The sequence below is a fragment of the Gadus chalcogrammus genome, chromosome 4, assembly GCF_026213295.1.
Source record: "Gadus chalcogrammus isolate NIFS_2021 chromosome 4, NIFS_Gcha_1.0, whole genome shotgun sequence".
NCBI classification, from domain to species: domain Eukaryota; kingdom Metazoa; phylum Chordata; class Actinopteri; order Gadiformes; family Gadidae; genus Gadus; species Gadus chalcogrammus.
In genome coordinates this window covers 27989101-28016229 of record NC_079415.1, presented here as the reverse complement: position 1 = coordinate 28016229, position 27129 = coordinate 27989101, and the positions used below count along the sequence as shown (strand labels likewise).

At 44.9% G+C, this 27129-nt stretch overlaps 1 protein-coding gene across 2 annotated transcripts in view; it reads left to right on the top strand.

The window, feature by feature from the left end:
- Positions 1-4379: 4379 nt before the first annotated feature.
- The window catches only part of xirp2a (xin actin binding repeat containing 2a), a 65891-nt gene continuing 43141 nt past the window's right edge, over positions 4380-27129 (top strand). The window contains exon 1 of one of the 2 annotated variants that reach the window (XM_056587433.1): positions 4380-5050. In XM_056587433.1, coding sequence (XP_056443408.1) covers positions 4853-5050 — 198 coding nt within the window. In that variant the 5' untranslated portion in view covers positions 4380-4852. Of the gene's footprint in view, positions 5142-27129 lie in introns of both variants that reach the window. The other variant, XM_056587434.1, reaches the window with a different exon arrangement.

The following is a 27129-nucleotide window of genomic DNA, read 5'->3' as shown; positions in this document are numbered from 1 at the left end:
CAAGACACAGTGACTCAATGTATTGTCTTTGAAGATGAGCTTGCTTGTTTAGGGTGAAATTGTATGTAATTATTCCGATTTTCATACCATGTTTTAATTAAAAAGAGCATGGTTCCTATCGGTGCAGAACCTGCAACCCAGTTTGGGTCAGTAACATCGCGAACAACCTCACTGGGAGGGTTTGGGTTGCTGGTTCCACTTCCTGCTTCCCGCTGTGTGTGGCGTGGTCCCTGGCCAAGATAAATTGCTAAGTGGTTTGAAGTGGCTTGTTTGTTGACACAGCTGCGATTGAATGCCAGGCATTCATTGAAAAAATGTGATTTAAGTGGCCATAATGGACAGTAAAGCGCTGCATAAAAGCCTATGTAAAAGTCTATTTTCCATCAGCCATCAGTTCATTATGTTGTCACCCAACGTGGAATACTAGGCCATTAAAGTTTACAATGCAAATATTTATTTGCTCCACTGCCACCCGAAGGCAGTGTCGTAGCCTGCTGTTCGTTATTAGCAGTTGATGAAAGAAAGAAATACGTATAGCAGAGGCAGGAAAAACGATAGTATGGAAGTCAATTCTTTTTTATAAGCTGATAAACACATTTTATCAGAGAAAAAAGAGCGAAATCTTTGTCAAAGTCATTTCATTTCCTTGCGCTCTCCACCAGTCCCAATTTGAAGTAGCCTAGTACTTCCTAGATTAAATGTGATTTTATTGGAATCTGTCAAAATATATTAAATAAAGGTATTTGCCTGTAGGTTAAATAGAACCTAGGTTTTCTGTTGAAAACCTTGCTGGATGTAGTTGTGGATGGCAAAAACAGAATGTATTAATCTATAATTAATTTATAGCTAAACAATTCAACATCTAAAAATATGTTTCTATATATATTTAAACAGTCTATATGCATTTTTATCAAATCTATCCTAAGCTGCAACTACACATCACAAACAGCAGAGGGTAGCGTGTCCATTTTAAAGGAAATGCGTCAAGTCATTGGTGCTACACGAAAAGGCCTGAAAGAGGCGCTGGTGATGCGACCGAGAAAGAATAAGGCGTATAATTCAGTCAATGCTGCACATTTAGCACAGGCCTATAACAATATTTCCTTTAAAAAAACAAGACTTTATTATGATTTAGCAATTGCTTATCCGTTCAAGATTGAGTAAACATGTATCCTTTCATTGAATACCCCTTTTCATTCCTTGACTTGCCTTATTCTTACTACTTAAAGTTTAAACATTCCGGTTTTTAAGTGTCTGTAGTGTTTTTAGGCCTACTGCCTCTACAATAAATAATATATTTTTTCATAACACATTACATTTATTTGATTTACTGCTAGTGGATTATTAATGAGATACAAAATCTACGTTCCAAACAAACCTTCGTATTGTTCAAAAGATCTTTTAAAAAAAAAAGTATTTTAACTGATTGAATAATATTTTACCTTTAAATTAATTTTGAAATTGAAAACAATCTAATAAATGTAAAATCCTCGACACAGATCAAATGTTTTTGGGACCACTTGTGGAAACTTTGGGCCAATGGTGCAACGTGTCTAGTTGAGTGTACTCTATACAGCAACATGTAAAAACACATGATGCTCAGTCTGTTGCAGTTGCTGCTGTTGAGCAAAATAATTAGCTTTGTTATTGTCATTCAAAATGGTAGCACGATATGCTACTGAATAGGAGGTAATCCTCCTATTCATAATCCTTATTTTTCTGAGGTTAGGAGGGAAATGCTCAGAAGCATAGAAGCCCTTTTGGACCAAATGGAAATAGCCTACATGGAAATAAGTGAAATAAGTTTCAGAAACTCTTCGCAGATTTCAACCTTTGGACGAATGTTACCCTGACTATGACCTTGTACATAAAATCAACCAGGGTATCCCCACTAGGACCTAGTACGCCCTAACGACCAGGGAACCCCACTAGCAACTTGCACACCCTAACGATAAGGGTACCCCTATGACCTAGAACCCCCTTACACCCAGGATACCCTACTATGACCTGGTACCCCAATATGTAACAGTTATCCCATTAGCTGTAGTCTGATTTAAACAAACAAACAGGTGTAAACCGCTAGTGCCTGAAGCAAACTCGTTACCATGATTGGATCCACCTGTCCTAATTACTTAACTGTGTTTTCTGCATGGTTTTCTTCCTGTTTCACTTTACTTGTTTTCATCTTGACAGACTCCATCCAGAAAGACCATATGTTGCTGCTACTGCCATGGTTATTACTCTGATTCATTTGTCAAGTTGTTCAGGCCGTGAGTGTGGGCTATAGTGGTCTAGGCATGTGCGTGAGAGAAGGCAGGCACCGAATTTGTGAACACAGCATTTTACTGTTGATTGAGAATTTAAATGACAACGGTGTGTTTTTTTGTTCAGTCTAGTGTTGCCTTAGCTTAAATCATGCGTGTGTGTGTTTGTGCGTCTGTTTGTGTGTGTGTGTTTGTGTGTGTATGCGCGTACGCTAACTGTATGCCTATCCGGCTGCCATATGTGCATATCAAGGTGCATTAATATGTTTCGCTAAATATAGAGCCAAAGAACCTCAGAGACTTTCTAATTAGAACCGGGAGAGAGACGCGGTTGTGAATCTCATTAGCAGAACAGGATGCAGGTCCGCGAGGTGTGGTGTAACGGAGCGAACATCGGATCCGCAGGCGAGTTACCTCACCCCTCGGATCCGATAAAATAAGCATTGACCCAAACACTAGAGCCAACTGAAAGTGACTCTCTCGCAGGTGTACTGTAACCATGGCGCCCTCTGAATTATGCATCCACCGCCGTGTCCACTGCCCCGGCCTTCGGAGTGGGCTCCTATCAGCAGGCCATTCATTAGGACCCGCTCGTTTCGGATTTACAGCCATCCAAGAAACCAATTGCTGTTGAATAGCGATCCGTCAACGCCTCTGTTTCAGGCCCTGTTTCCCTGTCCTTCTCGCTCTCTCGCTCTTGTTTTTTTTCTTTTCTCCTCATTCTGTCATTCATGGCTGCGAGGCTCGCAGTAAGTATCTATCAATGCTCGATCTCAGCTCTCAGCGCTGTCTTTTCCAGACACCAATATATCTCTCTGTCTCTCTCTCTCTTTCCTTTCTCTCAGCTTCTCTCTCGTCTCTCTCTCTCTCTCTCTCTCCCTCCGTCTCTCTCTCACTCTCCTTTCTCTCTGTCTCTCTCTTTCTGTCTCTCTCTCTCTCTTTCTGCTAACTCTTTCTCTCTCTCTCTCTCTCTCTCTCTCTCTCTCTCTCTCTCTCTCTCTCTCTCTCTCTCTCTCTCTCTCTCTCTCTCACTGCTTATTCTCTCTCTCTCTCTCTCTCTCTCTCTCTCTCTCTGTCTGCTAACTGTTACTCTCTCTATCTCTGCTCACTCTCTCTCTCTGCTCACTCTCTCTACCGTGGTTTGGCACATCTTTGTTTTCCCCTCAAACTTGTTAAAAAAGCACAAACTCACACACAAACAAACACATACCCACATAAACAAACACACAGACACACGCATAAAAACAAATAAAAACACAAACACAGGGAAAACTCAAGGACATTCTCACCGTGAGAGAATGCCACATACTGTGAGAACAAGCAGTCAAACGGCAACAGGCAGATGGAAAGCGAGAGTGTGTGGATACCCAAACAGGAAACCAGCATAATTAATGTGCCAATTCAAACCAACTTCCTGTCCTTCCTCGTTGGCACACAGAGCGGGGGGAAAAAAAACGATCGCCAGGGAATTCGCTGTCTGCGGGCGGTGACAGCGGCGGTTCACTGGTGAACAATACGAAAAATTATGGATCTGTAGTCATGGCGACTCCCCAAGCCGGCAGGGATCGGCGTTCGTTAGGCCCGTGGTGATTCACAGGCTTTATTGGATAATGAGATTCTCCCTAAACAGGTCTGAAAGTGACTGCGAGCGACGGAGTGATTGCAGAACAGGCGATGTGGGAGTGGGGGAGGGGGTTTCAAATCAGACACCGCTCCCCTTCCCGGACGGCATCAGGGCTTTTGTCTGGCTTCCTGCGCTGGGAATTGCACTGTTAGCCGGTGGCTCCGAAAGTGACTCAGACCTGCCTCGGCTGGGCTGGTGTGGTTCTTGTTTATTCAGTTTTCCTTCTCCCTCCCGCTTTTTTGTCTTTGTTAAGTGTCTTTATTTGTCTGTTCCTCTCTTTCTCTTTGAGAGTGAGTGGATATTGAGGAGGCATGTGTCAGTTGTTTATATATGTGTGTTTGTGTGTGTGTGTGTGTGTGTGTGTGTGTGTGTGTGTGTGTGTGTGTGTGTGTGTGTGTGTGTGTGTGTGTGTGTGTGTGTGTGTGTGTGTGTGTGTGTGCAAAGGGAGGGCTAAAGCTTATTTTCCCTCCTCCAGCTTTCCTTCTCTTCTCCTCCTCTTCCCATGTCTGCACACAGAGAGCGTGAGAGAGCACTCTTCTCTGACCACTTTCTTACCATTACTCTTTCCATTCCTTCTTTCTCTCTTTCTTGAATTCTCTTTAACCACCTGTGAAACTTTTAGATTCGAGCCTTCTGAGCTGTGAGAGAGAGAGAGAGAGAGAGAGAGAGAGAGAGAGAGAGAGAGAGAGAGAGAGAGAGAGAGGGGAGACTGCTGAGTTAACTGCTTGTGTGTGTAAAGACCACAAGAAGGAGAGACAGGAGGTAACAAGGGGTGAGAGAGAGAGTTGGCTGATTTAACTGCTTCTGTAATCACAAGAGACGGAGAGAGAGAAAGGGAGAGAGGGCAAGACGAGGGTAGAGAGACACCAGAATTAAGTGAGAGAAAGAGAGAGAGAGAGACAGGGTGAGCTAAGGGGAGCGAGAAGCGAACGTGGAGGGAAAGGAGATACGCGTCCCGACAACAATGGAAACTCAATCAGGAAACGGAGACGAGGCGGAGGCCGGGGGGGGGAGCGGCGTGTCACTGACCCTGCGCTCCACTTCCTGTCGCCCCCCTGGACCCGGAGCCGCCGCCACGGCAACGGAGGCCAAAAGCAGCGAGCGCTTCGACGTGCGACTGAAAGACCTGCGCAGGGTGTTCGAGACGCCGGCCTCCTCCGCGGTGAGTAGGGCGCCCGCTCCCACCGGACTTTTACTTTGCTGAGTCGGCTCCTTGGTTCTCCGCTGGAAGGCTGGAAAGGTGGTTGTGTAAGGTCAGGTTTATTTTACTGTTATTATTGATTTATGTAGTGTTTTAGAGTGCTTTAAGAGTTGCTGTTTGATCCGGCCCGACTGGCACCGGCTCTGCAGATGAGACGGAACAGAATGGTGTTTTGATGAATTGCTTGTGAACTTTTATTTTCTGAAAATGAGGTTGAAGGGAAGGTTTACTTTCCTAAACGACATGTCAGAGAACTCTCTTTTTCGTTTCTTCGATGACATGTCACAGAACATTTATTTTCTCATGTGTCGCAGAACCTTTTTTTTCTTAGACCGAGGTGTCAGTGTAGTGTCTTCAAGGAAATGTCACAGTTTTTAGTATTCTGACATTGAATAGTGCAGAATCTTTCTTTTCTTAAGACGAGATAAGAATACAACTTTTATTTTCTTAAATTACGTGTCACCGAATGTTTACAACGTTTATTTTCTTAAATGACATGTCACAAATGTTTATCATGCTTATTTTCTGAAATAATATGTCACCAAATGTTTATTTCCTGACTTTTCATTTCAGGAACTTTTAATTTTCTCATGAGCTGTCACACAACATCTATGCATCAGCTGAGATGGCACACATTTCATTTTGAACTTTCACATTTCCAATGAGCTGGAACACAGCCATGGCACCACCTGGGTCAAAATAAACTGTCAATGTAGCTAACTGATTGTTAACTACACTCCTCTCTGGTGGTATATTTTCCACTGGCTGAGGTTTAACTGCATTTTTAACACTGTTGGGGCATTTATCCGATTTTCAATATATTGAAATATTCATGAACTGCTGGACCTTTACCTTCAGTTCATTCAATGGCTTGTGTGTGTGTGTGGGGGGGGGAGGGGATTGTGTATGTGTGTGTGTGTGTGTTCGTGTGTGGGTGGTGATCTCAACTTTCCTATGCAATGCGACACTGTGAGGCTGTGCCTGTGTGTGTGTGCGTGTGCATGTCTATGTGTGTGTGTGCATACATTTGTGAATATGAAACCTTTTGAATCCCTACACCGTAGGCAATGGGTGCTGGACCTTGAAGCTAAGAAATAGTTTTGTGTGCAAAATCAGTTTTCAGTTTTTTTCCGAAGACGCAGGTTAAACTGCCCGAGGTGTTGCCGTGGATACGGTAGCGTGTTTGTAACTCGGTCGGCAGCAGAGCTATGATTACAGCTCCCGGTTTGTTTCTTTTTTAGTTTTCCGGTTGGGTTCAAATCGCTGACTTGGCCCTTTTCTCTTGCTGGTGGCTGAAGGTCACAGTCAAACTCCTCCTCTCCTTGGCTTTTTGCCTTGTTACTTTTTTTTCAACTGGGTTTTTCCTTTTTTCCGGTTGGGAATTGGCCTCTCCAGAAGGAAAATGTCGGAGTCGGTAATGGGGTCGTTCCAGAGAGATATTCTGCTCTCTCCTATTGAACCTGAAGCCTGTGATGGGGAGCTGAGTCTGGCGCTACATCAGCAGGAGACACTCAAAAAGTTTACCAGGAATCACTGGAATACTCTCTTTCTTTCTCTCTGCTCTCTCTATCTTGCTCTCTCTCTCTCTCTCTCTCTCTCTCTCTCTCTCTCTCTCTCTCTCTCTCTCTCTCTCTCTCTCTCCCCCTCTCTCATTCTCCCTCTCTCTCATTCTCCCTCTCTATCAATATCCCTCTCCCGCTCTCTATATCAGTATATTTTGTTTCTCTCTCTCTCTCTCTCTCTCTCTCTCTCTCTCTCTCTCTCTCTCTCTCTCTCTCTCTCTCTCTCTCTCTCTCTCTCTCGCTCTCTGTCTCTAGCCATGGAAGAAAAATCTATTTCAGGGTTTTGAACTAGTTCCCAAGTTCCTCCCCGGATAGAAGGGTCAACGGTCAAACCAGCTGAACTCTACTCAACTCAGATCAACTGCCCGCCCGGTTTTTCAGTGTCAGGGGCCAAGCTGATTATTAATTAATTGTTAAATAGCTGAATTGCTAATGCTGAAAAAATGCACAATAGCAATCTGGGATTCACTTTTAATTATGTTAATTGAGGTTATCAAGGTGTGCATTAAGCATCGGGAAATTATGTTCAATCAAGTCCATTGCAACCTCATGTCAATCGATTTCCTTCTCACTTCAGTGATGATTGGAGTCTGCTTTCCCTCTTTCCCACTTAGCGAATTACTTAAGTACACTCACATGGACAGTGCAGGTGAATGAAGCAACGTTGTTTCAGTCCTGTTGTCCACGACTTTAATGAGTATTATAAGTAGCAGAAGTAGGACAAATGACTGAACTGCGAGTTAAGTAGATCATGAATAAACTATTTACCTACTACTGCTAGTAGGTGAATTGCGGATGCATTGTGGGATCTGTAGTTTTTTGTTGTCAGAGCGTCGGCCACAGCCATACACACATTGTGAGTGGCGGTGCACTGACTGGCAGATGTGGACACTGGACAACCCGTTATTTCAGGATTATTTGGAGGAACTACACTGCATGGTTGAGTGTAATGTTATAAATGGCACATAGGCCATGTTTGGCAGCCCTGGGAGAGAGAGAGAGAGAGAGAGAGAGAGAGAGAGAGAGAGAGAGAGAGTTGGACAGGGGATGTGGAAAGAAAGAGGGAGTGGAGAGAGCGAAACATTTTGTGCTTAGAAAGAGAAAGGAAGAGGAAAAGAGTGATGGAAAAATTAAGCATAGAGGGAGTGGGAGAGAAAGGGTGGATAGGAAAAGAGTGGGAGGGAGAGAAAGCGTGGAGCGGGAGAGTGGGAGAGAGAGCAGGGCGAGAGAGAGAGAGTGGGAGAGAAAGTGTAGAGAGAGAGTGAGAATGGGAGAGAAAGAGAAGAGAGAGAGAGTGGGAGGGAGAGAGAGAGAGTGGAGTGGGAGAGATAGAGAGAGAGAGTGGAGGGAGTCAGTGAAAGAGTGGAAAGAGAGAGAGAGAGAGAGAGTGGGAGGGAGAGCAATAAACAGAACACGTGGACAAATGCGAGCTGCGTGCCTTTTCATTCCTCAGCAGAGGGATATGAGAAGGAACCCAACGCCATTACGCCACCAAACCGTCATCCTCATCCGGCTGTGTTATTATTCAGCTAGCTGCTGACCGCGATGGACCCCTGACCCCCGAGAGAGTCGAGACTGCAGCTGGCTGCTCCTCTCAGCAGATCCTTCGGAATAAACGCATCGCCAAAGCACTAGACACACAAGCGCCGCCATTAGGGCCTCCACGCCGTGGCGTTTGATGGGAGTAGATGTGAAGTAGATGGGAGGCAGGGAGGCACTTGTGGTAATGGGCTTTTTCTCGCTCACGCTTGAACAGGGGGTTTCAAACAACTCTGTTTCGCTTTCCCGAAATGTCATGCCTTTTCGAGCAGAACAGGATGTAAGCACCGGGGGGCGAACCAGGGAACTCTGTGCTCATGGTCCCTCTTGTGATTGGCTGGTTGATAGTTGACTTGAGATTTTGTGTGGTGGTTCAGCTATTTTGAACTTTGTTCAAAATACCGCACAATGTCGTAATGAGACTACACAAGGGTGTGTTAAGACCTTAGGTTTACCAACATGATTGAGTCACCCTAAGGACTAGGGATGGGAATTGATAAGAATTTCACGATTCCGATTCTGATTCCGATTCTGCTTATCGATCCGATTCCTTATCGATTCTCTTATCGATTCTCATGGGGTAAGAAAATAAGTATAAATGTGTTTTTTTGCATTACATCTCTTTAATATCTGATCAGAAGTGCTTCTAGTATTAGTAAATTGTACATTTTCAAATCAATTGGTCTAGACGAAATAATCGCTTTTTAAGTCCAAATGCCATCATTATGTGCCATACAACTAAAAACACAGACTGAAAACAGCCAAGTACGAGCTTGTGCCTTTGTAATACTAACAGTGCTCATTTGCATTCAACTTGTAACAAAATTAAACTGACATAAACAAATGAAGCATTGATTAGACAGAGATTTATTAGATGGGCCTACCTAATAAACCGTTCGAACACACAAGACCGGAAACCATAGCAATGCCGGTAAACAAACCCCGAGAAGCCCAATCCCTATGAGAGCTCCCCACGCTACGGCCATCCGGAGGCGACAGAGCTGTTGGCCGTGATATTATATATACAATTATAATATAGTATATAATATATTATATACTATTATATATAGAGCTCCGGGAGTCGCAAACTGCAACAATCACTTTCTCCTCCATTCCGCGGTTCACCCGGACTGCACTGCACTGAGTTTGACGGCTGAACGCTGATTGGCTGTTACGTTACACATGTCACTCAGTTATCACGCTGTTGAACGCTGATTGGCTGTCATCACGACAAAAACTTGTCGCCGGTTTTCTCCCGCGAAAAACTCGCCCTTATACGCGTCTCTACGTTCACTTTGTATGGGATCTTGTCGCCCCTTCGCGTTTGGTGTGAACGCACAATGCGATTCTTCCTCGGCGGCGACATGTTTGCTGCGTTCTGAACCAAATCAAAGCAGCGTGTGTGTGACGTCACGACGCATTTGCCGCGACCGGAACCGATAAGCGGAATCGTTAAGCAGGCTTGCTAACGATTCCAAGGAATCGGTTGACTCGGAACCGGTTCTGAACAAGAACCGGTTCTCGATTCCCATCCCTACTAAGGACTGTATTAATGTGTGAATCTGATTGGGGGCTTTTATTTTGGCGGAGGGCTCTTCTTCCCTCTTAACTTCCCAGCTGCTGGGTGCCGCTCACCATTTTTTATTAGCTGAAATTGATACTTGGCCGTGTCATTTAGTCCGACCTTTTCCTTTGACATTTTCATTCCTTTTTTTCCGCAAAAGCTAATCAACGTTGCCATTTGTCACGGCTTTTTGTCACTCGTAACTGTCATGTCGCCAGCCTCAAATTACCCCAGAGTATATTACTTTTTTTTCTTCTGCTATCGTCGTGGTCATCCAAGCCAAGGTCATGTACATGACATCGACGAGTAGGACTACACTACATGAAATGGGCTTGTAGGGCTACACTACATGAAAAGGGGAAGAGTTGGCCTAAGCCACATCATAGGGATTCAGTAGGCCTACGCCAGTGGAAAAGGGAGAGTAGACCTACACTCCATGAAAAGGCCTGGCAGCCCACGTTACATCAAAGGGGATGAGTTGGCCTATGCCACATCATAGGGGTTGAGTAGGCCTAAGCTACCAGTAAAGGCTGAGTAGACCCACATTGCGGGACAACGACGAGTAGGCCTACGTTATGGGCAAGGATGAGTACACCAACGTTACAGGAAAAGGGTGACTAGGCCTATGTTACAGAACAAGGCTGAGTAGGCCTACATTACTGGACAAGGACGAGTCATCTATGTAATTGAACAAGCGTGAGTTGGCCTACATTACAGGCCAAGGGAGAGATGCGGGGCGATATATAGTGTGGGCGGGGGGGGGGGGTTCAACTGTAAATGTTGCCGTAAACATGGCCGTTCCGACACACACCTTTTTCACCCCCGGCTTTATGCGCCTCAGGTTTTTACGAGAACCCGTAGCGCATGCAGGGGTTAATAGAGCGCGGGCGGCATTCCCAGAATGCCACAGAGGAGACGGGAGTGACACGTGGACGGACGGACGGGCCGCACGCGGAGTGCTCTGGCTGTTAAACATGACCTTCTATCTCTGCTCCGTCTGCCAACCTTGTGTTTAATACTTGTTGGCGCGCTGCGCGTTTCTTTTCTTTCTTTCTCGCAAGGATTACATTGCGGTAATAATATTAAGAGCTGACAATGGGGGGGGGGGGGGGGTTGTCATGGAGACGTGGTTGACCGCGGGCTCCGGAGAGATTCCCCCCTTTAGAGAGGGCAAGAGAGAGGAAGGGGGAGGAAGAAGGGAGGGGGTCCTGTGATGCGAGCGCGTTGCCGGGCGGCCCCCAGATGTTGGCTGACACGACAGTTTATCTGGAGTGTGCAGCGCGTGTTGCGTGTTGTTCACCCAGCTGCTCCGGGAGGAGGTCCTCCCGGGCTGGCTGGGGTGCACATCATCTGCCTGACCCACCCTCCGGTCACGGGCTCACGCACACACACACACAGCTCACACACACATACACAAACACACACACACAGGCGCACATGTACATTCATTTACATAGAAAACGTACTACATTAGATTCTACATTCCACTGCTCAACGGAGTCTTTCAGTATTGTTGTAATGACACTCTCTGGCCAGCGGGGGCCAGTAGAGTATTCATGGGAACGCACGTGAATCACTTCTCCGATGTGTTGCCACAGAGGCCTTAGGTACTGTAGTATGTGAGGCAATATTGAGAACGCCTAGTTACTACGGTGACTTATAAATACTAATTACTTTAATTTCGGCAGACTTCCCTCCCATTCAGGGGCAGTGACAATCTGATACTAAAAAGGCTTTGCATAATTACACCGATGTCATTTACTTTGCCGGACAATTCCACACCCAAAGTCACATTGTATGATCAAAGGGGGGCCATAAAGACCGTTTTATTAGTTATAATGGGTTTACAATTCTAAAGGATGTAATATCATCCGAGCTAATCTATTGGAGGGTAGAGGAGGAGTACACGGGGAAGGAAGGAGAGGAGAATGAGATGAGGAGAGCGGCGGGGGAGAGTGAGAAGGCGGGAGGAGGCAAGGAGAGAAAGGAGGAAGTGAGAGCGATCAACAGCAGTTGTTGACCGCTTCTACCCCCATCTCCAACCTCAACCATTTCTGCTTTTAGTGCCCATTCAACTCTTTTTTAACGTTTGTTTACCGAGCGATTGAACTGCCCTTCACACACTGAAGACACATCAGAGTCCCTCCATCAAACAGAAGTTTGATTTATATTATTGAACTCGGCCTCCTTGTTGTAAATAACCCCATCTCAGTCCAGTTCTCCGCCGTAATGTATTTCTAAGCGTCGGATAACGGCAAACAGAACTATTATCACTCCCCCCGTTTGGCTTATTTGAGGACAATGGGGATCGGAGAATGCTTAATCAATACGCGATAAGCCATACCTCAGCGCACCGCTGAGAGAAAACGACTGAAGTGTTGAGTAAACGCTGAAACACACACCGACCACCTTAGATTGATCCAGGGCGCCGGGAGAGAAAGGCCACATTAGTCATAAAAAATTAATAAAGGTGAAAAAAAACTGACAAATTCCATTAGCGTCTTTCCAGACATCTATTATGCCTTCCCACCCTTTTACGGATTAAAATCTTTTAACGGCGCTGGCTGGCATCACGACTGGAGGGCATCTGACGTCGGCCCCTATAACGAAGTCATTTCAATCCATCTTTCTTTTGGTGTTGCTCCTGAGCGGTATCGATCGTCGGATTAATTAAAAACTTTATCCTTCGCCTCTCACTGCGATACAAATCACTCGCAGTTCTGGATTTGTGTGTCTGGTTTCCATCTCAGTGAAACGCACAGAAACACACGTCTGCCTCTGCATGCAACTTGTTTAATGAATTAGAAACTTAACCTGCTAACCCTGATTAAAACCACCTGCTTTACCACCGACTCATTTCCATGGCAACTGTTCTAATTGCGAGTAAAAATACACGTTTGTAGCCTAGTACAGCAAACCTTGAAGTATAATAGTCTGTTTAATCATACTAAAGTTTTGGCCTAACCCTGATTAACCCCCCCCCCTCCTCCCCCGCACTCATTTAGCACAGTACACATTTCCATGGCAACGGACGTTATCGTAGTCTTTCGCCGTTCCGTGTGGCCATCCAAGTGAACGTCTCACCGTCAAACGCACACCCACAACCTCGGGAAAGGAACTGTCTTTTATTCTCTTACTCCCAATTTGACCCCTGCAAACTCCCCCGCCCCCCTCCTCCCCCCCAACACACAAACACACACACACACACTCTCCTCTCTAGCGCGCGGCTGCGCTAGCTTAGTAGCGGGTCAACCCCTGGGCCGCAGGCTGCCAGTTTGAATCATTCATGTCCATATTGCTTTCACAGGAAGCATTACCCGCCCCCCTGGCATGGCTGCCAAAGCAAAATATATAGGAGGTAATAATTGATAACGGCGGTCAAATGCAAATGCTTTTGCGTGGGCGTCCGTTTAAATCCTTCCAGCTCGTGAGCAGTTCATGTTTTTGGTCACTGGAATTGATCGATGATTTGTTCTGTAAATTGTTACTAAATTGTGTTCATGGATTACTTCCCTTTCTCTACTTCCTGATTGCCAAACAACAGGTGATTGCAAAGTAGTTGTTAGCCGTCAAGCAATCGATAGCCGAAGCTGTCCATGAGACTGCAGAAAAATAGCTTGTGCTTGTGTATGTGTGTCCGTTTGTGTGTATAGAGACGGACACACAGACACACACACAAGCAACAGTATGTAGGCTAAAGTACACGTAATCCCAAGAATCCCGGGGAGGTATGGAAGCTGTCGTCACGGCAACAGACAGGTGATGGTTCGGATGCCAGACTGTATATGCAATGGAAGGATCTGGAGAGAAGGGGGGGGGGGGGGGGGGGGGGGGGGAGGTAGAGTGAGGTGCATGGTGAGTGGAGGAGAGCGAAGGGCTGACGAAAGGGGGTGAAAGGTGTGTGTGTGTGTGTGTGTGTTGGGGGGGGGGGGATTAAAGAGAGCTAGAGAGGGACGCATGGAGATAGAGTGACGCGGGTGCAGACAGGGCGAGAGAGAAAGAGGTGGAAGGAGAGAGGGGGAGGGAGGGAGGGAGTGAGGGAGGGAAGGAGGGAAGAGAGACTGAGAGGTGGAGGGAGGGAGGGAGAAAGGCGTATGGAGAGGTGGAGGGATGGAGGGAGACCTACTGAGAGGGAGGGAGGGAGAGATACAGAGAGAGGTGGATGGGGGAGGGAAGGAGAGAGACAGAGAGAGAGGTGGAAGGAGGGAGAGAAAGAAAAAGGTGGAGGGAGGAGGGGAGGGGAGAGAGACAGAGAGTGAGAAGGACAGAGAGGTGGAGGGAGGCAGAGAGACAGTCAGAGAGAGAGAGGGAGGGAGGGAGAGAGAGAGAGGGAGAGAGAGACAGAGAGATTGGTGGAGGGAGGGGGAGAGACGAAGAAGGAGGGGGAGCGAGGCAGAGACAGACTGAGAGCATTTGAGGAGCGTAACAAAGTGGGAGAGGTTGAGTCAGAGACAGCTGCAGATGGATGGATGTGGGAGAGAAAGAGAGAGAGAGAGAGAGAGAGAGAGAGAGAGAGAGAGAGAGAGAGTTTGTGTGGAGGGGGGCGGGTCGACAGAGCGGGTGATGCATAGATAAGGGGGTGAAGGGTTGGGGGTGTTTAAGTGTGAAGTCTAAGATGCAAATCTTCCCTGGTTTTAAGGACGACACTCAGGGGCCTAATAGCTGCCGCTTAACAAGGTGACGGCGACCCACACTTCAGTGTGGCTAATGGACCCCCTGGCCCCCCCACCCCCAGCCCCCGCCCCCTGTATGCACTCCACACACACCGCCGCAGCGCAATCATATTCTTATTTCTCAACCGTCTCGGCCCCATCTCAGCCCTCCTCACCCCTCGTCACCCCCTCACCCCCTCACCTCAGGGCAGGTGGTGGATGACTGACAGTCTTAAGTCCTCATTAATCCACCTGCTCCATAATCAGGCAGGAATACAGAATGAGGGTGTGTGTGTATGTGTGTGTGTGTGTGTGTGTGTGTGTGTGTGTGTGTGTGTGTGTGTGTGTGTGTGAGGTGGTGGGTTTAAGCCATTTGTGTCTGAATCCCGTGTTCATGATGAACAAGCAGAGTTTGAGAACGCATCGTTTCTGCATTTCCTCCTGGTTTCCTACCTCCTCTCTCTTTTCTTTCATCTTCCCTTTATTCCTGCTCTTCCATCCTTCCATTTTTCCTTATTTCCTTTAATCCTTCCCTCCCTTTCTTCTCCTCCATCCTTCTTACTGTCTGTCCCTCCTTCGGTAGATTTTTTTTTTGCTTTTTTAGCTTTTATCCTTTCATTTTCATCTCTTCTGCTCTCGCCTTTTAAAGCCTTATGCGCTCGTACACGTTGAGAATTTCCACCACCGAATGAATGGCGGAAAAAAACGCTGTTTGAGCTAAAACGTATTTTGAAAAGCCCTCCTTCTTTTGGAATCAATGCGGTCTGAGATGACTTCTTCATGGTCGATCGAAACCGAATCCAACCGCCTCTTTCCTACTCAATGTTTCATCTCCTTCTCTTTGCAGTCTCCGCACCACTGTGCGAATGTGTCTCTAATCGGTCTTCTGATAGTGTGTATAGATTGGTTCAGCAACGACCGCACCGTCAAATATTTACACCAACACCTTTAACACCATGAATAATACAGACGTTTACCGTTACCCGCGGGCCAAAATCATTTCAAAGATGGATTTGAGAGATCTTCCCTACTCTTGTTGTTGCAACAACTTTCTTTGTCAGTATGATATTGCAGACAGTGTTAAGATAGGAGTTAACATTGAATAATATGTAATCCAAAGAAATACAAAGGAGGAGTGGAATGACGGCCTTAAATTCAAATGCTTGCTTGGCAAAAACAGTCCAGAAGCATCCAAATCAGCAATGAGACCAATGTTGAAGATTGGTCTCATTGCAGATCCGTTCGTGCCAGCTGAATCAACGAACAAAAACAAACAAAAAATGACATGCATGTTTGATCTGTCTTGCGTACTTCTGGGAATTGTAGTCTTTTCAAGAATTTTTTTTATTAAAAGAAGCCCAACCACTCTGATTTCCTTTGAGATAGTTCCAAAGATTGCACCTTGATGGAAGCGTAACCGTTAAACAAATAACATAGTATAAAACGTTTTCCCACACTATGAAACGTCTGACATTTTAGCTGTTATTTTGAAATGAGAACGCACTTTGTTGATGTATGATCTCTTTCACTTACTTACACACAAAACAAACAAACCAACCATGGCACTCTACTGGTTAAACGTTGAAAACAGCGTTAGTCTTAACACTGTTTAGTAGACTTAGTAGTCTTCTGTGAGCGGATGTAACGGCCTCATCGAAACAGTGAGAGGAAGATGCCCTGTGTGTACCAGGTGTCTAGTTCCTCTTTCTCAAGTTCCTCTTACTGTCCATCTATTATCAACGAACAAAGCCTTACAGGAAACAACACACATTGTCTATAACTTCCTTATCGGGGTGGAGGGATGGAATAATGTCAGTGACTTTTATTAATATGTTCTTTCGGGGCGACGATGCAGTCCTCATTGTTAACTGAACGTAAGTTCGAGATGGGAGAAATCATGAAGTCTTCGTTTTGCTGACCCCTCGTAGACGCCAACCCTCCTGCGGTCCAGTGAGTTATACAATGTTCAATGTGTGATAGATCTCCGGCTAACGGCAGAGACAGAGCAGGGAACCACCAGCGATATATATTAAATACAGTAGCGATATATCTGGTGTGCGCTAGACAGCCCATCGTTTTTTGATTGATTCACAGTGGTGATTCAAACGATAGACGCAGCGGAATTGCCTTGAACTTGGTTTTAATAATACTGTCATGCTTCTGCAGATAATCTGAGATAAGCTAGGATATGTGTGTCAGTGTGTGTTTCTGTCTGTCTGTCGGTCTGCGTATCTGTCTGTCTGTGTGTGTCGCTGTTCAAAGTCAATCCATGGCTTTTCCTGACTTCTTGCCCTGCAGACACACACACTCGCGCACACGCGCATGCGCGCACAGACACACACACACACACGCGACTATGTTTCTCTACCCCCTCAAACCCTCTCTGTCCCTTTGATCTTTTAAACTCAGCTTTGCTATATTTATTCTGTGTCCTCAGCATCACACTCTCTCTCTGTCTCTCTGCCCCTTTCTCTCTCTCTCTCTCTATCTCTCTCTCTCTCTCTCTCACTCACTCACTCACTCACTCACTCACTCACTCACTCACTCACTCACTCACTCACTCACTCACTCACTCACTCACTCACTCACACACACATGCATACTCGCACACATACACACTCGCACACATATACACTCATACACACACACACACAAACACACAAACAAACACAATTGCTAGATTGCATTTCATGTTCTTCTGATCCAGCCATCCAGGAGCTGGTCTTTGGAAGTGCAGTTTAGGCATTTTCATAAACCACCAACAACCAATCTGCTGCCACTGGTGTGTCATGCATTTCAACGCTCTGATTGGGTGTAGATCCGTCCTATTGCCTCCAGAGGCATTTCGGTCTGTGCCCATCGGTACCACACCTTGGAAATCTAAAATTAAGTGAAAATTCAAGACTTCTAAGCGTTTGTTTGCGAATCAGTACGGCAAAGTTCCGGCTAAGTGAAACACCCCGTTCCTCCAGATTTGAGCCCATCTCCCATCAGACCTTAAGATATTCATCTAAACACCTGAGGATTAATCCTCTCCACGTCGTTTTTTTTCCTTGTGCCTTCAGTCCCATTCTTTTCACAATAAAATCCCCCAAACACGCGCGTTGATAACACTTTCCCCTGATATCAAATCTCTTCACCGGGGGAGACGGAGCGAAGCAGATGGTGGGACGGCTTGCCCAAAACAAACCCAAACAACTCCGTGAATACGATGCCTCGCTTCTGAGTTCCGTCCAAATATGATTCATTCGATTTCTGGGTGTGTTTATGATCGACTTCTGCCGTTTATAGTAGAGCTGTCAAGCGATTAAAATATTTAATCGTGATTAATCGTATTAATGTCATAGTTAACTCGCGATTAATCGCAATTTTTTTTTCTATGCTAAATATCCCTTGATTTTTTTGTCACATAATTCTTCTCATTTTAATTATCTTATCAACATGGTGAAGTGCATCGGCTTGCCTTGTGCAAATGATTTTTTATTGATAACAACATTGGCATATACTGATCAAAACAGGACGATACAAAAAAAGAGCCTATAGTGCAATTAAACGACTGCTTTGAACGAATGTAATTTGAACATAGCAGTCAGGCTACTGCTTCTTTGTTTTGAGCCAAAGATTATTATTATTATTATTATTTTTTTTGATAAAATAATTGCGTTAATCGCGCGATACAATTTTTAACGCCGTTAAAATTAGTTTGCGTTAACGTCGTTAATAACGCGTTTAACTGACAGCTCTAGAGAGAGAGAGAGAGAGAGGGAGAGAGAGAGAGAGAGAGGGAGAGGGAGAGAGAGAGAGAGAGAGAGAGAGATGATACATGCATTTAGATAGAGAGGGTGGGAGAGAGGAGGAGAGAGTGATAGAGAGCTAGGGAGAGAGAAAGAGTTAGATAGATAGAGAAATAGAGATGGAAAGGGATATAGATAGATGGATGGATAGAGATAGATATGGAGACAGAGCTAGAGAGAGAGATGTATAGATATGGATGAATAGAGAATTCAGATAAAGTGAGAGAGGGAGAGGCAGAGAAAGAAGGAGAGAGTCGTTTGACACAAGCTTGGGAGATGTGTCATTTCATCTCAGCCCCATAATACACTCACTCTCCATAATGGCAGATGTGGTGTCATGAACCCCCCCCCCAAAAAAGCACTAGACTTGAAGCATATCCTCAAACCTTGTTCTGCTCTGTAAACTCTTTACAAGCTGAAATCTCTCAAATCGTTTTCTGAAGTGCTGACTGCAGTCAACATTTCGTTTCGGGGACAAAGTGACATCGGCTATGAATTATTTGTCGCGTTGTCCCGACTGAGCCACTTGACGTGCTTGAGGAGGTGTGATGTCATCTGAAGATATGATCATATGATGTACTTTACACGGTATGAGGTACGTGGTTTGATGTCACGTGACGTCTCAAGTATCAATGACCTGATCTGATTTCAGTCTGATGTCCTGTGATGGCATGTCACTTCACTTGGCGACGTTCGATGCCATGCTACACAAGCAACTACCACAACGCAAAAATATATCATATATTTATATTTTATGTTTATGCATGTAACTTTTCAAATCATATTTAGAGCCTGCGTTGATTTCTCGTAACAAGACCATAGTTAGGTGAAAAGGTTTTTTGTCAGAGCAATTTCTTAAAGTGTCACTGGCATTTCCTCTATTCAACGCTTTTATTTGCTTCACAACTCTGACAATTCTATGATGTCAGTGAGTTTAATTCTGAGTCCAATTCAGAGTCCAACCAAAAACACACACAGCTGTCCTAAACCCAACCGTGAACCTAAATACAAACACATACACATAGACACTCATACACACACCGGTCTCCTAGCCTTAACCCTAAACCTAAATACACACACACACACACAGACACACAAGGGGCCGCCTGGGACAGAATTCATACTTGGTCTTAGACACACTATTATAATCTCGCATATACACCAGTATACTCATACACCAGTGGAGAATCGTGAGTACTACAGCCGGGCCTTGACCTAAGCCCTAACTGCTGAGAAAAGAAATCATCGCGGAAAAAAAATCCTTTAATTAACGATGACAAGGATGTAGCCTAAACAAATAGCCCATAACATCAATAACATTCTCCGCAACAAGAAACATACTCTAATGAAAAATCTGGAAACATAAAATGAGGTCAGGCTTGAAATGTAATTCTTGCATTTAACCTGTAGGGGTCTGTATGTGGGTTTTGCACCGCCCAGGTAATATAAGGCCAGGTTTGTGTTAGTCAGACACTGAATGTCAAGGGAAGAGGCGGAGGCCGTCGCTTGCAGGTGTGCCGCAGAATCTTGATGTCGGTGGGCTGACTTTGTCCGATTTGTAAGGCTGACAAATCCGTGGCTGACCCAAGTGGATGACTTGTCAGTTGTAAAAAGTAGACAACTCCAGCCTCCTTCTTACAGCCTGTCATCCATTGATATCTCTGATCATTTTTGGTTTTGAAATGCCTTTCCACTGTCTTAACCTTTTCTTTTAATTCCAGTTCTAGAGTTGGTCTTCCGTTTTTATTAAAGGTTGGGCATGGGATTTGCGAAACGCCAGCAGATTTTGAAAATACCCAACTCAAATGGTCCTACCCCCTCTCCTTCAACGCTCACTCTGACTCCGACTCCACCCATTCCAAGTACATGGACGCGCAATCATGCACGAGTGAGCCATTAGCTAGTCAGCTAGCTCCAGTAGTAGGGATGAGCCGATAGTCGATTCTATCGACTATCGACGATGGATTCCATTGTCGATCGTTTCAAGTTGCCGATAAAAAGGCGATAATTTGTTTTTAATAATTAATTTTGTAATTATCATTATTTTATTTTTTGGGGAAAAACAGCGTTGTGGTAGCTATTTTTACAACTTAAAAAGCCCCCCCCGCAAATTGAAATTAACTGGCGCATGTGGAAAACCTACTATGTAGCGCTGACCTGCCGTATTCACTCACTGCTGCGAGAGGAGAGGGGAAGGGCTCGAAACCTACCGGTCGGCTCGCACGACGAAATGATATCACACCCCGCTGCACCATTTCCGGGTTACAGCTGTGGTACATGAGCTGTGTTCGAAATCGTTCCCTATTCACTCACTCACTATTCCCTATAGTGTTCATGATATAGTGCACTACATAGGGAATGAACAAACGAGAATTCGGACACTACGCTGAACATTTCTAAACGTCATTTGCGTTAGTAAATGCCCCGGGTATTTGTGTGACGCAGACAGATGCGCCCACATCATGTAGTCAAACCGGGCACTCCCGAGGAAAGCTGGAGGTTGTATCGATGTTGAATGTTACATTTCCTTGAACAAGGTTTTTCTTATTCATTTTGAATGTTAAATTTTCTATGTTAAATCCCAAATAAATTGTTGACATTTCTAAACAAAAGCCGGAGACTCCATCACTGAATGTATTCGTTTTCGCGGTTATTCAGCTTCTTCTCCTACGTAAAAACGCGACCGCATTGCATTGTGGTATACGGGAGTTACACGTAGGAAACATCATATATGTACACTCAAATTTTGGTATTTTAAGTGCACCATATAGTGCATGAAATTAACCTGTGAGAATTCTAACAACACTACAAAATGGCGAGCACCCTATATAGTGCACTATATCCGTGATAGGGAACGATTTCGAACACAGCTACCAGCTGTGTGTCATCAGCGTGTGTCATTATGACAGCGCCGCCGGCACCGACGTATCGAAACTTAAATCAGCGGAGGCTCTCGCTGGTACAAGTTGAAGACCATCGTTATCGTTTTTAAGAAAAAAATTGAAAAATAAAACCGAGATTTTTTTCAAATTGATAAATCATTATAAATAATAATTATTATAAAATTATTATAAAGTTAGCCCCCCCGATTGAATCGACTATCGGCGATCGCTAGGGGGGCGCTATCAGACGATGGAAGCTTGTAGACGATTGCCCAACCCTATCCAGTAGCTACCGCAGGATAACCTCAAACAGAAGCTTGCTTTGGGTCACGAGCTTTGAGTACGTGCACGAAGGGGTCGCGCGGGAAGCGGGGGAGGGGGAGGGAGAGTGCAGCACGACCGTTTGATTGACGTACTTATTGTCCAATGCCACTCGGTGGGTCTGGATATCATTGGCTGGAGTTTTTCGAGCCCTGCCCGTTCCACAGATGATTGACTTGTTTAATTGTCATGTCAGTACTTCTAACTCAGTGGCTGTAAGTGGGTTATGATTTCAAGTAATTTTGCAAAAATGGCCAACTTGAGAATTCCATACCCAACCTTTAATTTAAGCTTTTCTGTGAAAGGCCGCCTTGAAAAAGGCGATGGTATCAAGCTAGACACAACGTTGCTCTAGTCTTCCGCCATCGCTCTCACCACTCTGCCCCGCCTGCTGTTCGGACTTCACGAAGGCCTACGATCTTTTGTTTTTGTCCCGCCCACTGAAAATCAAACAGTGATTGGTCAATTTTACCATCACTCTGCAAACCAAAACACGTAGCTTGGCCTTCCCCGAGATTTGTGAAGTCCTAACCAATTAATGAGCAAGCTAACCGGGCTTCGATAGAGACAGACTATTCTGATTGGATAACATGTTTCAGGACAGTAACCCTTTCATTGCTGATGTGAACTTGACAGTAAACTTAACTTTAGAACATAGATGAGAGAAAATGTATTTAATGTATTGTATCAAATTAAATTAGTTAAAGGTCCCATGACATGAAAATCTCAATTTATGAGGTTTTCTAACATAAATATGAGTTCCCCTAGCCTGCCTATGGTCCCCCAGTGGCTAAAACTTGCGTTTGGTGTAAAACGAGCACTAGCTGTTCTGGTCGCCTTTGAAAAAACGGAGGCTCAAGCGCGCTGATTTGGAAATCTGTGCTCATGACGTCATGAGGAATCTCAGCTCCTCCCCTTACTCTGCCTGGCCCGCCCAGAGACGTTGGCCCGCCAATGAGACTCGACCGTGCGAGCGCCACATGTGTGTGTGTGAATACGCACACTGTAACGCAAGTGTTTCTCGTCGGTTCTTTGACGTGTCTTGTATTTCCACAACGAGACTGTCGTGGGGGTTATCTGAGCCATGGTTGAGAAGGAATTGGGGGAAAGGAACTTTGGTTTGACTCGCTGAAGTAGGCCTACATGAACTGCGACATGCCGCCGGTTGCCGCGAGGCACCATCGCCCGGCAGCGGGCAGCAGGCAGCAGGCAGCGCGCGGTTCAGTCGACTTCAGGTTGATGTGAAAGTGGAAGAACCAGAGACGTCGCAGAACCCGACAAAGTCGTTTGTGATTCATAATATCGTCTGGAGGCGCACACAATATGTTATATGATATAGATATCTATGTATTATATGATATTATTTAGATATAGAGCTCCAGAGCCTCCAGGACTGTAACGCAAGTGTTGTACACTTCCTTGTTATTTGGATAACCGTTCTGCTGTTGATGTGATGGCGCATCACGTCGGACTCTCGTCTCTGGTATTTCTGCAACGAGACTCGTATTGGGGGTTATCTCAGCCAAGGTTGAGAATGAATTGGGGGGAAGGAACTTTGGCTTTGACTCCCTCAAGACCATGAACCACGACAAGGAGGAGAAAGGGATCTTTGCCGGGCAGCGCTTATGCACCTCCGCCTCCGGCGGTGGTCCCTCAGCGGGGCTCAAGCGGGAGACATTCGCCGCCAACAATCCCTTTCTCCTCCATGTCGTGGTTCATGTTCTTGAGGGAGTCAAAGCCAAAGTTCCTTCCCCCCAATTCATTCATTCGTGTTATGCGCCATCACACCAACAGCAGAACGGTTATCCAAATAACAAGGAAGTGTACAACACTTGCGTTACAGTCCTGGAGCTCTATATCTAAATAATATCATGTAATACATAGATATCTATATCATATAACATATTGTGTGCGCCTCCAGACGATATTATGAATCACAAACGACTTTGTCGGGTTCTGCGACGTCTCTGGTTCTTCCACTTTCACATCAACCTGAAGTCGACTGAACCGCGCGCTGCCGGCTGCCCGCTGCCGGGCGATGGTGCCTCGCGGCAACCGGCGGCATGTCGCAGTTCATGTACTTCAGCGAGTCAAACCAAAGTTCCTTTCCCCCAATTCCTTCTCAACCATGGCTCAGATAACCCCCACGACAGTCTCGTTGTGGAAATACAAGACAAGTCAAAGAACCAACAAGAAACACTTGCGTTACAGTGTGTGTATTCACATTGATGTGGACGTTGAAGAACCAGGAACGTCGGAGAACCCAACGCGGTCGTTTGAGATTCATAATATCGGCTCACACAGCTTTTGGCCGTGATAATATATATTATATGATATAGATATCTGTGTAGGCTATATGATAATATTTAGATATAGAGCTCCAGGACTCCCGTGTGTTCTAGAATATTTACAGAACACGGCTAAAGGGTGTGCGCCTCGCCATTGCAATACATCCACTGTAAACAGAGCGCATGGTGGCCGCAAGCTGCTCAGGGCCACACCCCCACCCTCCTCCTTGACACGCCCACCGAAACAGCGCATTTGGGGGAAGCTCAATGTGCGACTGGCTCGGAGTGGCTGTAACTCTGCACCACGGCTGAATTTAGGGAACGTCTTTGAATACTGTGTTAGTTGCCCACTAATACCTATATTAAAGAATACATAAAATAGCATGTCATGGGACCTTTAAAAAATAAAATAATATATACATGTATTATTTAATACAAATGTTCTGGTTCAGAAATTTGTAAGGCCTTCTCTGAAGGCGTAGAAGGCCCTGAGGGTTCCCCTCTGTCATACACACTATTATACTCCTTTTATATTAATGTACGAGAGTGTATAGTAGTGTATGTGAGAGAGTATAGTAGTGTATGTGAGAGAGAATAGTAGTGTATGTGAGAGAGTATAGTAGTGTGTGAGAGAGCATATACAGTAGTAGTATATGTGTGAGAGAATAGTAGTGTATGTGAGAGAGTATAGTAGTGTATGTGAGAGAGTATAGTTGTTTATGCAAGAGAATATAGTAGTTTTTTTGGCTCTTTTTAGGGATCATTTGGAACAGCTCACCAACAAGAGCAGGCTTGTTTGGCTCCCAAACGGCTCTTCATATTACCACTTATACCTTTTATAATTCAGCCAAATGTAGCCCGGAGTTCTTCATATAATTCTGCCTAGGCAAACTTTATATATATATATTATATATATATATATTTATACAACGGGTGGCTTGAATCCAGCGATCTGATTGGTTCCTAACTGTTGTATAATGAGCGTATACACAACTGCTATGACGCCCAATCATTTTGTGAAAGTTTGCATATCACTCCGCGCCTGGAAGTAGAAACAGTTACAAAGTAAAAAATATGTTGAATGATGGAGAGGGTGTAAATGTTGTTACTCTGGGAGGGAGCAAGGCGATGGAGAGACTAACGAAAGCTTAGGCACACGGCGAGTGAAATGCTCCATAGGATAAATTGCCGGCGAACCGCTCTATCGGAGCCTTCTCTCGGAGGGACGCTAAAGTGTGTTGCATAGCGACCGTCGTGCATTTTGAAGGCAGCCAGGAGGGACTACTTTTTTGTATTCTTTAATAAAACGTCTACTTTGACTTTCTTGGTTTATTTTTAATTGTAGTGTGTCTATGACTTTCGTTTTGCCATAATAGTAACCATTGTATAAAAGCAATAGATGACTTCAGTCAGTGGTATATGCTCATTATACCACTGTGAAGGGGGTCGCCGGCCCTCCGCTGCGCGTCGGGGCCGGACAACGCCCCTTAACAGTTGTATAATGAGCACATACCACAGCCTGTCGTGATCTATTGCTTAAATATATATATAAAATAAAATAAAATAAACGGCTCGCGGTAGGGAGCCGACTACCAGGTTCACTTAAAAGAGCTGGCTCTTTAAACCGGCTCGTTCGCGACCAACACATCACTAGTTCGCATGATCGCCTGAGTTTGAGAGAGGCTTCCTCGTGTGACCACCAATTCATTCTAAATCTTGGCCAGTCTGTACGTGTTGTGGAAGTACCAGAGTTGTCAGAAAAACCGACGCAGTCGTTTAGGATTCATAATATCATTGAGCTTCCCCGCTAATGCCCGCCCCCATCACCCAAACCCTGTGACGCTACAATATTATATTATAAAGATATCTATACATTATATTATCTTCTATTATTTAGATATAAACCTCCTGGACTCGCGCCGGAGCTCCCAGAGGTTTCTAGACTTGAATATTTTATAGAATGGGTGATATAATGAATCCTAAACGACTGCGTTGTTTTTTCTGACGTCTCTGGTACTTCAACTACACGTAGAGACCGGCCATGGTTGAGAATGAATTGGCGGTCACAAGATGAAGCCTCTCTCAAACTCAGGCAGCCACGCAAACAAGTGACCAAATCATTTTTTGGTGCGAACGCAGCATAACAACATCGCTGGAGATTCAAGAGTGAAATGACAGCGCAGTATTTTGAGCGCCAGAAGCTACTGCCTCTTCTGTCAGCCAATCAGGAACTGATGAATCAAACTCACTTACACACACTACTATACTCTCAAACACAATACTATTCTCTCTCACACACACAACTATATTCTCTTGCATAAACAACTATACTCTCTCAATTGCTCTACTATACTCTCTCACATACACTACTATACTCTCTCACATACACTACTATACTCTCTCACATACACTACTATACTATCTCACATACACTACTATACTCTCTCACATACACTACTATACTATCTCACATACACGACTAAACACTCTCATACATACATGTCAAAGGAGTATAATAGTGTGTGTGTATGAGTATAGTAGTGTATATGCAAGATTATAATAGTGTGTGTAAGAACAAGTATGAATTCTGTCCCAGGCGGCCCCTCATACACACACACACACACACACACACACACACACACACACACACACACACACACACACACACACACACACACACACACACACACACACACACACACACACACACACACACACACACACACACACACACACACACCACACACACACACACAGCTCTCTTAAACCTAACCCTATACCTAAATACTCAAACACAGACAGTCACACACACATAGCTCCCATGCCGTCTACACCTAAATACACACCCATGCACACATTAACACACACACAGACACAAACACAAACACACATAGCTCTCCTGCTGTCTAGACTTAAATACACACATACAAACACACAACTCTCCTGTTGGCTAAACTATATACATACCTATATACACACCCACACACACCACGCACACATACATACATACATACATACATACAGGGACAGGTGCGTTTGTTAGTATGTGTCTTTCTCTGTTTGTGTCTCATTCTCATACATACAAACAAAGTGTTTGTCCATGCAGTGAGAAACATTTGAATATGTGTATTATGGTCAATTATTGTGGTCTGTAATAGTTTGCATTTTGAGTTTATGTGAGTTTAGGTTGCTCTTGGTTAGATATCATGAGAAAAGCTTATTTAGTTAATGTCAGTTACTGATTCACTGGGTCAAAGCTTCAGTACACACATTTACACAAGCACATGCATGCACACTAACAAACACGCATGCGCGCACACACACACAAATGCACGCATACACATGCACACACACACACACACACACACACACACACACACACACACACAAGCGCGCACATTGACATACACACACATAAATACAAACACATATGCTAAT